This window comes from Haliotis cracherodii, unplaced genomic scaffold, assembly GCF_022045235.1.
Source record: "Haliotis cracherodii isolate W230 unplaced genomic scaffold, xgHalCrac1.p SCAF_8, whole genome shotgun sequence".
NCBI classification, from domain to species: Eukaryota; Metazoa; Mollusca; class Gastropoda; order Lepetellida; family Haliotidae; genus Haliotis; species Haliotis cracherodii.
The window spans coordinates 37,742,021-37,757,506 of NW_027266341.1; the positions used below are offsets into that span (position 1 = coordinate 37,742,021).

At 40.3% G+C, this 15,486-nt stretch overlaps 1 protein-coding gene across 3 annotated transcripts in view; it reads left to right on the top strand.

Moving 5' to 3' along the window:
* LOC139449451 (coronin-7-like) overlaps positions 1–15,486 on the top strand; it is a 28,099-nt gene that overhangs the window by 444 nt on the left and 12,169 nt on the right. For all 3 annotated transcript variants that reach the window (XM_071230851.1, XM_071230852.1, XM_071230853.1), the window contains exons 2-17: positions 289–361; positions 1,107–1,206; positions 2,134–2,214; positions 3,629–3,699; positions 4,179–4,365; positions 6,481–6,605; positions 8,139–8,225; positions 8,966–9,048; positions 9,837–9,891; positions 10,891–10,948; positions 11,684–11,826; positions 12,551–12,646; positions 12,755–12,910; positions 13,211–13,466; positions 14,226–14,404; positions 14,961–15,069. In XM_071230851.1, the coding sequence (XP_071086952.1) occupies positions 299–361; positions 1,107–1,206; positions 2,134–2,214; positions 3,629–3,699; positions 4,179–4,365; positions 6,481–6,605; positions 8,139–8,225; positions 8,966–9,048; positions 9,837–9,891; positions 10,891–10,948; positions 11,684–11,826; positions 12,551–12,646; positions 12,755–12,910; positions 13,211–13,466; positions 14,226–14,404; positions 14,961–15,069 (1,849 nt within the window). In that variant the 5' untranslated portion in view covers positions 289–298. The remainder of the gene's footprint in view (positions 1–288; positions 362–1,106; positions 1,207–2,133; positions 2,215–3,628; positions 3,700–4,178; positions 4,366–6,480; positions 6,606–8,138; positions 8,226–8,965; positions 9,049–9,836; positions 9,892–10,890; positions 10,949–11,683; positions 11,827–12,550; positions 12,647–12,754; positions 12,911–13,210; positions 13,467–14,225; positions 14,405–14,960; positions 15,070–15,486) is intronic.

The window sequence follows — 15,486 nt, forward strand, 5'->3', positions numbered from 1 at the left end:
TATAAACAGTTTCCAGATCATACTTTATAACCTATTTACGCCATCGGACGGATTCGTGTTTGGGTGAAGTTTTGAAAAATGTTACATTTATTGTTTTTTTTATACATGTACACGTAGCCTAAGTATGTTTATTCTTTGTTTGGGACATTTTCATATATGATTGTTGTATTAGCATTTATCACATTTATTATGCACTGACTTGTTGAAATATTCTTGATGTTTTTGAGGTAAAAGTATCGATTTATTTGGCACTGACACATGTTCTAAATATTTGTGTTTCATTTGCAGAATATTCACCATGGCTTGGAGGTTTAAGGCATCAAAATATAAGAATTCTGTCCCAAAGTTTCCAAAGAAGGAGGTTTGTAAACATACATATCTATGCTGTGGCAATCAAGCTAATCTGTGGTGTTTTCATAGTACATGAAAGTCAAACACTGTAACAAATAACACCTTTCACTTCTCATACTAGAGTTATTCTTGTGCTTGATATGTGTGATTAATGTAATGATATGTGTAATGCATGTTATACATCTGTAATAAAAGTGACATATACATTCATGTATTTAGTTCATGAATGCCTTTGCCCCCAAAATTGTTAAAGAGAGTCTCCAGGACTTGAAGGAAGATGGTAAATCCCTGGTTGAACCAAACTAACTTACCCACTGATAACATATTTTTTTTACTAACATCAGAGAGGGTACAGGTGGCCTGTGCAGAGTTGTGTCCCTTTGGCACACCAGAAACCTGTGATTGTGGTTTTCGAATCCCGGTTGACAACGATTATGTTTCTAGGTTTGTCAGCACCATACCCGTGCTCGTGGGTTTCACGAAAATTGTAAACGTCTGAGACCTGCATTACTTCGGGCTTTCCTCCCACATTAAGCTGACATGCCGTGATATAACTGGAATAATGTTAAAAGGGGCATTAAACCCAACTCACTCACTTACTACAAACATCAGAGGGTTCAGACACTTCTTAAATTCCAAAACCAAACGTTAAATTGATTAAAGTCAAGTGATTGTTTTCTTCATAGTAAGCCGATTTACATTTAAAACACCTTCTCTACACCTGACTTTTTCTAAAAATAGACAATGTTTTCCAGGAATGGATATCCGAACTTCCAATTGGAACATTGATGAACTCTCAAGGGAACCACATCAAAGCCAGTGCAGAGTACATGGCTTTCAATGTCGACTCCACAGGTACGGTCATGTTGTGTTACATATTGCATAAATAGACATCACTTGTCAGAATATTTGAATACTGTCATTTACCTATTAAACCATGTGCATCAGTTCAGTGAACAAAATTTCTTATATGCTCACTGACAATTTTGGCCAGACCAACTGAGTTACATGTTTTAGAGAATTTTCTTCCCAAATTAGACAAATATCTTAAAACATTTTTTTCCTTTTCTTCTCCTACATTATATGATAAAATGAGCTTGTATTGTTAAATTGTATAATAACTGGAATTTCTTTTAAAAAATGCAACCAAAGTTTACAAAAAAATATTATGATGCTACCCTTTTGCGTCAGATAAAGTTGAACAAACAAAGTCAAAATGTCAATGAAACTGCAAAGTTTGATTTAAGAGGATAGTGGACATTAAAATTTCCTGTTACAGGTTATCATATCTAGTATATTTTATCGTTGCAGGGGTGGGGGCAGGGGCAAGAGGTATAGTGTAGGGCTGGGACAGCTAGGTCAGGTATTCGGGTCAGGTGGGTCCTGAGTAGGACCTGGGTACCCACAGGACTACCCAGATCCATGGTTAGTCACGTGATATATTGTTTAATGACGATTACAATCAAACTCCATGGTTACACTGCAAGTTACTAAATGTTGCATGTCTTTCTGATTCTGCACACATTCCTCCTGACTTTTTTATATGTTTGACTAAAGACATATCTTGTTCTGTCAACTTCAGCTTTTGTCAGGGCTCCGGTAAACAATTCTCAAATCACACATTTTGTACCCAAATTGAGACCTACAGTGGGTACCCGGGTAGGGTCGGGTACATAGGTAATACATTTGAACAGTGACAGTCATTTATCTAGTCTGGCCTTGTTGATACAAAGAAAATATGTTTTGGAGATAGCCGCGTCAGTAGAGATTTCTCTGTACCAGGTGGAGGAAGTTTAGGAATTCTGCCACTGAGTTGTACAGGGAGGCAGGGGATGAAGATACCACTTCTACACGCACATGGAGGTGAGTGGACCTGCAATGTTTACATGTGGCCCAGTCATCTAAGGGACTGTGATTCCCTAAGCACAGTTACTTCCCTTAGGCACGCCAGGACCCAAATGTGGTTTAAATCCCCCTGAGTATGTCACTTGTCAGCACCATACCTGCTCTTATGGGATGCATATATAATACTAAATCCGATACCAGAACTATTCAGGAGTTTAATAAAATTGGTTTTACATGGGAGCGAGTTTAGTATTTTATTTATTACTTGCTGTTTATAACTTTTTGTCTATTCCACAAAGTTATCGTAAGGCTATGGTTATCGTAACTCCCATATTTTAAAATAGACTTGCGCTATTATCGCTGTGAGGAACAGGCCTGCCACACAAAGTTTACAATCACTTCACAATACCCTATGACGTAATTTGTGAAATTTTGCTACAAGACACCAGCAAAACAATGCCATGTGATGTCAGCCAAGGAGCAGGGTTGATGAGCTCATTGAGTGTTCATTAGCTCCTCTCAGTGATCTATCACATGGCTTACACTGAAGATTTTTCAATATTTGTCAGTGAAACAAGTTCCTACAGTACAACAACCCACACTTTGGTATCAAACACTGTGTAATATATGCTTATTGTTATTCAATGGCTTCTCTCTTTACATGCAAGTAAATAACCAAATTTGCTCTCATCTGGATGTGTATCACTTTGGGCTCTCCTCCACATGAAGGTGGCGTGAGTGAAGTACTATAGATATCATAAGAGGCCTAAGAGCACACCTCACCTTAAGGACACAAGAACCCCTTAATTTCAAACACTGTACACAACAGAGTCATTGGAGCATAAGTCTTTAGAGTAAGTGTCACATGTAAGCCAGTCAAGGTTTTTGTTATGCATGGATAATCAGATTGAAAATTTTTGTTATAAGAATCTACCATTTAGTATCATGTTCCACTCTATTCTGAAAACCAGTGGCCCAGTCCTCTCAGGCGCCACGATTCGCTGTACAGAGTTGCATCCCTTTGGCACGCCACAAACCTATGATTTTGGGTTAGAATCACAGTTCACCCCGATTATGTTTCTAGGTTTGTCATCACCATACCCGTGCTCGTGGGTTTCACGAAAGTGGTAAACATCTGAGACCTGCATCACTTCGGGCTTTCCCCTCACATTAAGGTGACACGCCTTGATATAACTGCAATACTGTTAAAAGTGGCGTTAAACCCAATTCACTCACTCACAAATCTGAAAACCAAGTGCATATTTCTGTCATGTTACACTTGTGTAATATTCTTTCATTCATAGTGTCAGTTAGCAAAAAATATGAAGAAAAGTTTTAGAAATGTTTATTTCAGCTGACAGTTAAGTATGGCAATGAGGTATTTCTTCCAACCACAGAAGTGTGCCTCATGGATGTGAATGGTGTGTTTCAGACCTGGTGACAGATTTTGACTTCTCCCCATTTGACGATTACCTCCTGGCAACAGGTTCAAGTGACCAATCAGTGAGTAGTCCTCAACAGTCCATATACCAATAACCATTCAGTTTTGGGGGAATAAATCTCTTATACCCGCCGCGAGCAAGTCAGGCTACACATGGATTTCTCAGAAGCAGAATAAATCCCTTTCACCCCGCTTCGACACAAGAAGCTGTATGCTTTTTCTGAGTCAATGGAAGTCACGTGACACTGCACAAGTTAACCTCAGCTCAAGTGTACAGCTGTTTTCTATCAATTTTGAATTGTTTAATTCTTTTACAATGGCAGGTTAAAACATGTCAGAAGAATAAATGTGTTGTAGCAGGATCACTCTGGGTACATGGTGTCTAATACTTCCCTCGTCGCCGGCTCATGGTATAAAGCCTAACACGGGACACACAAAACTCCATGTACTCAGACTGTTCCTACAATAGCCTATATTATTATGGTTAAATGAAAAATCAAAGACTCTGATATGGTTATTGATGTTCTATGATTGACTTTAGTTGAAGGTCTGGCTTCTCCCAGAAGACCCTGGATTTGAGAGTGAGAGCAACCCAGTGGTGAATCTGCCATCAGAAGAGAGGAAGATCGAGAACGTGTTGTGGCACCCGATGGCTGACGGTGTTCTGGCTGCGTCTGCATACAGATCTGTCCGAGTCTATGATGTCTGCAGGTCTCAGGAGAAATATGGTTAGTCTGCACCGCACTGATGATATCATCGTCTTCAAGCTGAACTCCCTGTGTCCCATACTTAGGTTTGCTTTTTACTGAAAAGGAGAGAAAATTAAATGAAAAATCATTGATTGGAACCCTGTACAGATACGATGGATTGTACGTCTGAATAATCAATTGCATGTTTTATGTCAAATGTTTGTTTAAAATGTTTAAACTTTTTATTAAATCTATTACAACTGTTCATTATGGCACAAGGTACACTAATCGTTACCGTTATTAATCATTGGACTCAATCCTTGCCGCTTCAGTCAATACACTCACTAACACAATTGAGTTCATGGTATATTTAGTCATGGTAGAATGGAGATAAAAATACTGTGTTTTAATGTTGAACTAGGTAACCTGCAGATTGAGCTCACTGCACATCTGCTTCCAAATTCAAATTAGCATGGTTAAATCTACAGGTGACTCAGCCCCACATTTAAAACACAGTATGTTTATCTCTGGAGTATGATGAACACCACTTCTCTTTGGAGTTTGGTTAAAGGTGAAGTGGGGGTGATCAAAATGCCAAAACTAACTCACATATTTTACTTCTGGTTTGTTGACATACTATTTCTGTTTCCAATATACCATCTGCCTGAAGCAAGGGAGTTAACTCACTTTAAAAGTCCAGTTTCCACCCTGGCCGAATATGGCAGCAATTTCTGGACTCGATTGCAGCGCCACCAGTGGCTATTACAAGTTATTCCCCCACTATGTCGACCCCTGCTGACCAATCAGATTCCACCTCAGGCTCTCACATCATCACTTGCATTTGCTTAAAACAAAATGACTGTGCCCAGTCAAGATGATCTCAATGATAATAAAGATCTTTATTGTCATAAAATGGCTTTTAGAGCATGAAGTGCATTATATCTCTTGCGCACCTTGCTTATAAACACGAAAAGATTAGGAAAATATGTGTCAATGCTCAGTTGATGGTACACATGTTCTGCAAATCCTGCAATTGAATGATTTGGCACGGCAGTTGCCATGTTGTTTATGAAACGGGTGTCAATATTGTTATGGGATTTTGATTGGATAATGCATAGACTCAGTTGTCCTAGCCAAAATGTACCTCCACAATTCCGGCCAAGTTTGTCAAGGGTGGAACAGAATGTCCTGTTAAAGTCAGCTACTGGGGGTAACTCCTTGCTATAGGAAGATGCCAATATACTAGCAGTGGGGTCCAATGTTACATTGGAAAATAATCAAGTGGCTATAATGTGATAACAAGGCACTTTAAACAAGTGTAAACAGGGGGCGAAAAATTCTTAAACTTTTCCTGCAGGGCAAGTAGATGATATTTTGTACTCGTCTGCAATGTTTTCACTTGCCCTGTAAAATCTTATAAGAGTCCCCACCATCTACGTTCATCTCTGCCCATTCAAACCAAGCGTCTTCTACAGTTCGTTTTCGTTTTTCAGCCATACTGGTTTATTCAAAAATCTCCTTTTCTCTGCCAATTTTTAATTAAATCATGTTTTTTCTCATCAACCACATTCCTGATAAAAAAATTCCGTCTGTCAGCCATTACCCTCACCAAATCACTTGTTTTTCTGTTGCTTTGAAATTTAAGTGTCAGTAACAAGTCTCTTACAACAATTATAATGCCGGTAAGTATAAAAACTAGTTTCAATACCTGCTGCGCAAACACTCTACCTGTTTATTTCTGTAACAGACAGTTGCTGAATATGTTGTCTATTTATGATAGGAGCGACACACATTTAGTTGTTATTACGTAGAACATGTGAGAGATGAAAACGTATGTTAGGTTCGAAACTAACCGGCATATTTTATTGAAAACAATTAGGGACGAAATGAATACAAATAAGATATGTACTCACCCGGTAGGACGAACGTTTCTTCAATTCTTTCTCGCCCTACATATGGTGCCACTCGTCAATACGAGCGGATGAGTGGATTTTTCGAGCCCTGAGTAGAGAGCTGATAGGTCAGTGTCATCCTTGCTGAATTTGTCTTGATTGTTTATCTGTTCCTTCTTAATGAGCTCCTCCTGTCTCAGAACACAGCAGAACATGGTGAGAACAGTGAAGTCCTTGTTACATGTCGTCCTTGACCTTTCAGCACTAGAAGGTCACGGTGACCTGGTACAGAGCATATCATGGAAGGGGGATGGGTCACTGCTTCTGTCGTCTTGCAAGGACAAGACGTTGAGGATATTTGACCCTAGGGCTGGCTCCATATCGCAGGTATGTTTTCTCCCTGTTAGGTTGTAATTGGTTTGTAATGTCGGCACAAAACATGGTTTGGATTTATTTGAGGTTTTTTTCCTGAAACAATATTTCTTATAATAAAAGGAACAGAAAAATAATATTTTAAATGAAAATATACCCTGTATAATAATGATCATCTTGCAAATAAGTACATCTTGTTTTATTGTGTATGTATTATTTTATTGTTTGAAGAATCCTGTAAGGACTGTAAAATCTTAGTTACAATCTCATTAAATTACATACCTGCCTGCGTTAAAATGGGAGGAGGAGTGGTCGGGTAGCCTGGTGGTTAGGTAGCCTGGTGGTTAAATCGTTTTACTCGTCACGCCGAAGACCCGGGTTCTATTCCTGACATGGGTACAATGTGTGAAGCCCATTTCTGGTGTCCCCCTCAGTGATATTGCTGGAATATTGCTAAAAGCGGCGTAAAACCATACTCACTTACTCACATAGATGGGAGGACACCTCCATAGAAGGTCAAGTCAGGTGATACCTGAGCATATTTTGACCCCCCAATGTAAATGAAGACAGTGTGGGTTCTAAAAAAAATTGTCTTCGTTCCCTTATCAATCCATGAAGATGTGGGCTAGAATAGGTCTTCAGCAACCCATGCATGCTGTAAAAGGCGACTAACGGGATCGGGTGGTCAGCCTCACTGACTTGGTTTATATACATGTCATCGTATCCCATTTGCGTGGATCCATGCTGATGATGTCAATCACAGAATTGTCTGGTCCAGACTTGATTATTCACAGGCCGCTGTCATATAGCTGGAGTATTGCTGAGTGCAAACAACAAACAAAACAAAATGTTTCCCTTATCATCTTGATTTGGAAGTATTCATCATGGGAAAAGAAAACCACCACTGAACACAAGTATAATCTTGACAGTACACCCTCTTGAGGTGTAGAGGCCACAGCACTCAGACACTACAGGATGTATAACGATCCACAACAATATAACAGCATGGCTTTATTTTTTTGTGTTCGGATCTCCCCAATTATGTCTGTTTTCGAGATACTGATATCAGATATGCATGTCTTGCTTACTTCACTTTATCATACCGAGAATTCAGAAGCCTTAACGCTGATTGTCTGATTAGAAAGTTGACACTGCCTATGGAGGTCTCCTCAGCTCTCCATGCAGTGAGGTATGTTGGAATGAGAGATCTGATTTTAGTGAGATTGATTGAGTTGAGACATTGTCTTTGTTGCATTTGGGTATTTTTCTACATTGACATAAATCATTACATTTGATTCGGCAGACAAGAATAGTTGGTTTGGATTGACTTGAATCAGATTAGTTTGGACTGCAGATGTGATGTATGGTAGTCATTTTCTGTGATTTCGATGGAACCCCAGTCCTATACCTATAGCATTATAAAGCAGTTTGATAGGCTTTATGACATTATTGTCCCTTGTATTGATTATCTGGAAACACAGATTGTCTTTCTACAGTAGTTGTGCCGACATGTAGCGCCATCTGTAACGTCTCTATGATTGTATTCAGGAAACTCCAGGTCATGGAAACATCAAAGATTCCAGGGTCCTGTGGCTGGGAGACAAGGACGTCGTCATGTCAACTGGTTATGATTCAGTAAGTAACATCAGATGTTTATTATTAAATTCACGTAGTTGATACAGATTGTACTGACTGTTGCTGTCAGAATATGCCGAGTTGAGGCAAGGAACAGTTCAAGTAGACAGGCATTCTGTTATGACATGGAACGGTTTTTGAGACAGTCAGGAATAGTAAATCTGTACTGAACCAATGAAATTGTTCAATACACATTTGAAACTTGACAGAATTGTTCAGATTGACAAAACATGGCGTTTTCCAAATAAGTACAGTAAAACATCATTAGTCTGAATCCTTTTGATCTTGAAGCCAGCTTTCCAGACAATTCTGTTTGAAAAGTCTGCCACATACAGAAGACTTTACTAACGCTTAGTCTCTGATAATATATAATTTTGACAGAAACAAACAACTACATTTAAATTGAAATGGAGCCCCAGTGAGGTGGGAGATTCAGAACCTGAGGAAAATTTACACTTGCTTCATTAGGGCTTTTGCATTAAGGAAGGCTGGAAGATGGGAAAGATATATGGTTCAGGGACTGTGAGACAGACGAACAGAAGACATTTTTCTGTAATAGTGATTTCTTTTTGTCATGAAATTTGATTATCCAGTCTCTGTGAACAACACTGTCTGGATTAAAGAGGTTCATCTGTCTTGGAGGAGAGTCGGTGAAGGAAGAGGGGGAACCCCTATTCAGGAGATTTATTGTCCCACTGTTTTAATATTTCCTTTTTGACAATCACACCTTCTCTTTTCAGTCTAGAAGTCGCTGCATAGGATTGTGGGATACCCGTAACTTCTCCAGTACACTACATTCCATATCTCTCGACACGTCCACTGGGTGAGAGCAGTGTGTGACTATGCAACTCTTTCACTGAGGAGCCAGCAGCATTGAAGCAAACATGTTCATTTTTATTTGGAACATTGAAACATTATCAAGTTATAATTCAGTCCTTGGTGCTAACATTACTAATTCTTGAAAATTTGCTAAATTATTTTGATGCATATTTGAATTGATAACAGTTTTATGAATCAATTAGACTGTTGGAATATATTTTGAATTACCAACAAACCAGACTTTCTCATTATTCTAAGGGCATGGATGCCTGAGTGGTCTAGGTGGACTTTGCTGTTAAAACTGTTCCAGAATCTGCTGCGATCACTGCATCATATCCAAGATTTGTCCTGCCTATGATCCTGAATGAGAACAATACTGTGTGGTGTTTGACTGGCGCTGGTTCAGGCCTTCCTCCCACATTGAACTGACATGCTGTGATATAAGGGAAATACTGTTCCAAGCGACCCGCCAAGATTCAGGGTAGAATAGGTCTGCAACATCCCAAGCTTGCCGTAAAAGCGACTAACGGCTGGTCAGGCTTGCTGACTTGGTTGATGCATTTCATAGTATCCCAATTGTTTGGATCGATGCTCATGATATCAATCACTAGATTGTCTGGTCCAGACTTGATTATTTCCACACCAGCGTCATAAAGCTGGAATATTGCTGAGTGCAGCTTTAAACAACAAACTGTTCCAAGCACTCACTCACTTATCCTGCTATTATATACTGGAGAGTCCTGATGATGCACTGTGAGTGCTAGTTTACTGATGCTGGTGTCTGTGTTACAGGATTCTGATGCCGTTCTTTGACCCGGACACCAACATGGTGTTCATCACAGGCAAGGTGGGTGTCATGTGTAGACTAGTTCACCTTGGCTATTTTAATATATATGCTTACAAATAATTTTATAAGAACATGTATCTTCAGAATAAACTAGTTCTGATTGTGACTGGCCCAAGATTTTACAAAATATTTTATATAATTTTTTTAGCCAAATTAAATTTTTAGCTGATTTATTGTGCTGATTGATGAGGCAAGAGAATTTTAAACTTCGCTACCTTGTAGACATGGTAGAAAACCGGTGTCTCGGCCATGATATTAATGGTAGTAAAATCGATGACTCAAATGTCTGTTTATTGCCAGTGCATTCCTATGAACAGTTTGTGATAACAGTCAGAGAAATTTGGCTTCGTTCTGATTTTGAAAAGAAACAGAATTCTTTCACCACCTCTTCCCTTTTGTGGGGCGGTCGGATAGCCTAGTGGTTAAAGCGTTCGCTCTTCACGCTGAAGACCCGGGTTTGATTCACTCACTCACTCACTCACTCACTCACTCACTCACTCACTCACTCACTCACTCACTCACTTTTTCCTGGTGACCAGTGAGTCAGACAAAGAAATGACTAATTTGTAATTGTTAATGTTTAATTACTATGGATATGTTTAACATTTGGCAAATTTCTTTACATCATAGGCTAATTCTTTATGGAACTGTACAGGGTGACACCTGGTCAGGTGAAGATCTGGATTAATCTTTGTTTTCAGCAACCTGTCCTTCTAAGAGCCGGCTAACGGGTCGGGTGGTCAGGCTCATTGATGTGGTTGATGTATGTCACCATATCCCAATTGCTTAAATCGTTGCCCATGATGTCAATCACTGGATTGTCTGGTCTAGACTTATTTTTTTGCAGAGAGCTCTCATATAGGTGGAATATTGCTGAATGCAGTGTTAAACAACAAACAAATGACCTGAAGGACAAATGTAGTATGCCACAGCAGGACATATGACTGCTGGCACCAGACCAGGCTTGTGTGTATCCTAACAGCTGGTGTTTCATTTCAGGGCGACAACTTGATACGGTTCTTGGAGCTTACAGACAAAAGTCCCTACATCACGGAGGGTGAGACACCTCACATCACTGAAACTCTGTCATATGTCTAGACTAAAACATTGTTGAATGACAGTGTAAGGCTTAAATAAATGAAAGAATTGGTTCTAAGGCAATGGCTTTTGACAATTATAGTGCAGGCAGGCAGTGTTTGCTGGTTGTTCAAGCTGGTATGTAACCAAATTTTGTTATATATTATTTTGTAATTTCGGTGGAATCACGTTGTTCTTAAGTAGTGTATCATTTCGTCTGTTCGATGCACAGAATATTTAAAGATTTCTTTTTTTAAATGGAATTAAAAACAAAATGTGCGGCAGTCTTTATGATGATGGGGGCCAGGCCTTAGAACTAAGACTGTTATTTGTTTTAGCGTAAAATCATGGATTTTGTTTGCGCTGTCATTGTCTGTTTGTAAATGTGTGAAGGTTTTGTGGAGATGCTGGTTTTGTTTCTTGTATGTTAGAGTGCAGGATCAGATATTTTGACTGGAATATTCAGATATTAAAGTATTACATCTTCTCATTTCATTCAAAATAAACACACAGAATGCACTGAAACATTTCGTGTACAGACTGGGTTCTGGTTGTCTTTGCACTGCAAGGTCTTTTCAGTTTCAGTTTTCATTATCAACCAATACCATCACACGGCGCAGGAAAGGTATGACAGATTGTGTGATTAGTATGAGAACACAAAATAGATGCTAAACATGAAATGCTGTCTCTGACCCCAGTGTGCGTGTAAACTCAGGTTCGACTGACCGCACGGAGCAGGTCAAGGGGCTGTGTACTGTACCCAAGAGGGCCATGGATGTGATGAATGGGGAGGTGAACCGACTTCTCTGCCTCGTCAACAACGCCGTCATACCCACACCGTACATTGTGCCCAGGAAGGTATGTGGTCAACTTCCAGTATATATGCTGTAGTGGGAGTTCCGGGTCAGAATAGGCCTCCGGTAACCCCATGTACATCAGATCATTAACTCTCATTCAATGCCTCTCAGCGCTCCAGATGTCCCGTGAAGATTCTGGGTTAAAAATACCCATGCTTGTCGCCGTAGTTGGCGACTAACGTCATTGGGTGGTCAGGCTTGCTGACTTGGTTGATGCATGTCATCGATTCCCAATTCCGTAGATCTATGCTCATGATGTCCATCACTGGATTGTCTGGTCCAGACTCAACTATTTACAGACCGCCATCGTAAGGATGGAATATTGCTGAGTGTGGCGCCAAACAACAAGAAAACAAACAAACAAAACAGTGCTCCAGATAAGCTACGTATTTGTGCTAAATAATGCAATAAGGTATTTGATGCACTTAGAGGGGTAAGACCCGTTTTATTACAATAAAGATCTTGATTATCAATCAGCAATTCTTGACTAGGCGCAGCCATTTTGCCTTGGGAAGATGCTACTGCTTATTGTAACACTTAACCACAAGGCTATCCCACCACCCTGAATGTTAACATGTGAGTAAATACTCAATGGCTCATAACCGTATCTGGAGTCGGACCTCTCTCAGTCAAGCTCAAACAATCTTCCCATATGTGAGACTGACAATAAGCATATATGCTTGTACTGGCTGTGACAGTGATGTGAGTGTCCTTTGTGCTTTCAGTCCTACCGAGACTACCATGAAGACATCTACCCTCCGACATCATCCATGGACCCCGCCATGTCGGCTGACCAGTGGTTCTCAGGACAAAATGACAAGGTGTGGACATTTTTCAAATGAAATTTCACTAATTGTGGTTAACATAAGCATCAACTTGATTGATACCCTTGCTCATATTTCACAGATGACTTTGTTTCCATGTCACAGATATCACTGATCAGTCTTGATCCATCCAAGAAGCAGAACAACTTCAACCGCCGAGCTGTCTTATTGACAGGAGGTAGTTCTGCCCGAACCAGTTCCAGTTCGTCACCAGCATCACATATAACCAATGGGAGTCAGACGCCAAAAGAAAACTCACCTGTAAGGCCATAATTAGAAGCATGCTTCATCCATTTGAATTCTCAAACTGGCAAAACTGAGTTAAATAAATTTCTTTATACTTTGAAATGATCTTGGTTCTGATAATTTTCCAGATACAACAATATTTCTATTTTCTTCTCCAAGTCACAGTCACAATGGATTCTAACATGTTTAAGTGTGTTATTGAGTTTCAGATGACTACATTTTTGGGGAAACTTAATGGAAGTTTTGTTTAAAATATCAATGCCTAGACAAATATTTTTTTATTATATTTGTAAATGGTTTGTTTTCCCTTTTCAGCAACCCAAGCCAGTCATTACAAAACCAAAACCAATGTCAGAAAAGCCTACACCATCTCCAGAAAAGCCCCGACCCTCTACACCACCACAACAGGCAGAACAGAGACCATCATCCCCGGAACACAAGACCCCAGTGAAAGCTGAGCTAGATGTTCAAAGGGCAGGCAACTCTGGCAGGTCGTCCCAGGCGATGGCTGCAGCAGCAGCGCAACCCCCAGAAAATGCTGAACCCCCTAAACCGACTAAAGTGTTTACAGGTTGGTGGAATGGTTTCCTTATTTCAGGACAGATTTGTTAGAAGTTACTCAGACAACACCTTCCTAGGGCCAGTGGTGGAATCTGAGTTTGTTGAGGTGTTCTTTTGATGCCAGGATGTGATGTTGGTTTGAATCCCAGAATTGTCCTGATAACAATCCTTTAACCACAGCACTATATCTATGCTTGTAGGTTTCATCTAAGTTGCAAATGTGTAGTAGTTGTTTCTGGATTAGTTTGTTTGTTTGTTTTTTTGTTTGTTATTTTGTATTTTATGTCACCGCCCTTACCCAAGATGCCCCGACCCTGATGATAACAACCAATACCCTCAGCTAATCATCTTCCTGAGGAAAGGGAGTTAACTGACTATAAAAGTCCAGTGTCCACCCTTGCTGAACTAGGCTGGAGTAATGGAATTATATTTTGGCTGGACTTGATGCAGTCAAATCAAAATCACATAACGAAATCGACATTCGACTTTTACAGTGAGTTAACTCCCTTGCCTAGGGAAGATGTCGGCGATATGGAGAACAATCCACAATAATAGAACCCTTGGATGAGATCATATCGATATGGTATCATACAGGGGTCCAGAAATGGTCATATGCGCCGGACATGTCCGATTGGGAATCTCAAATGTCCGGTTTAAAATTTTGCTTACTGGACATTTAAATTTTTCTGTCCGAACATATTATCTGATGCCTTTGAAAAAGTATGTGAATTCTGTTGAGTGATATGCCAGATGTACATATTCTTCACAGGTGTCCGGAAGTCCAAGTTCCGGCACTTGAAAGGTCAGGTGCTGCACAAGAGTCGTCACATTGAGAACCTGCGGAACGTGAGCACCACGGTGTCGGGGGAGAGTGACATGTTTGCCGCCAACACTCAGCGCTGTGCGGTGCCACTGGAGGGGCCCGGGGGGCTCATTATGGTGCTGGAGGTGAGGCCGGGGCAACTGTCCATGTTGAGGACTAGTCAAACTTCGTTGTGTCCAACTTGGATGTGTCAAAATTCCTGATTGTTCTCAAACTCATTTGGGAGTCCAAATTATCCAAATTAAGCATAATATTTTCCTTATGCCTTGAACAATAGGTAAGTCTAACTTTTTTTAAGGTCCCCATTACTTCCACACAACACGGTTCCACTGTACTTTATTTTGCGTGGGTAGCAGAGTGCACCCTTTCCAGAGTTGTCTCCCTTACGTGCAAGAATTGATTGGACTTTGATTAAACATTCACACTGCTTATTGGCACCTGTGCAGTGAAGTGGTAAACATGTACAACTGGCATCAGTGTAGGCATGAATAATCTCACATTAACAGGCCAAAATAATATGACCTAAGTACTGATGACACATAGTAAAACTCTTACTTGTTCACTGGTTGTTACCCTTCTCACAAAATATGAACTCATTCTTCAAACTGCAAAGAAAAACAATTAATCTTGACATTGGTTTAGTGAGTTATATATTCACACTAAAGGATGGTTTTTCTGTAGCTGGACCAGCCCCGGCGACTCCCGGACTCAGGGATCCCGGCCCTGCAGAATGGCAGCAAGGTGATGGATTTCTCCTGGGACCCGTTTGATAACCACAGACTGGCAGTTGGTAAGTGTTGTAAGGGAGGACAAAAGGTGGGGACAGAAGGAAGGGGGAGACCAGAAGCAGGGGAGGACATCGAAAGATTGGAGGACAGAAGGAAGGGGGAGACAGGAGGACGGAGGCGGGTCATTTGTCCTATGTGTACAATATGCCCCAGACTGTATGTAATGGTAATCACAGTGTCAGACCTGTTCTTAGACGTGTCTATTAAAAACAAGTTTGTAAACATTTGATTTTAAACAACTAAAACTTCAGACTCTGACAGAAAGAAACATCATGACAGTATGCATTGTGAAAGTAGGGTTTAGGGCTCCTTCAACACACATTAGTAGAAAGATCTTCAGGTGGCAGGATATCCATGGATGCCCCTAAAGAGATCGAAGGTTTGAGGTCTTCTCCTGTAGTATTAAAATTTTGAGACCT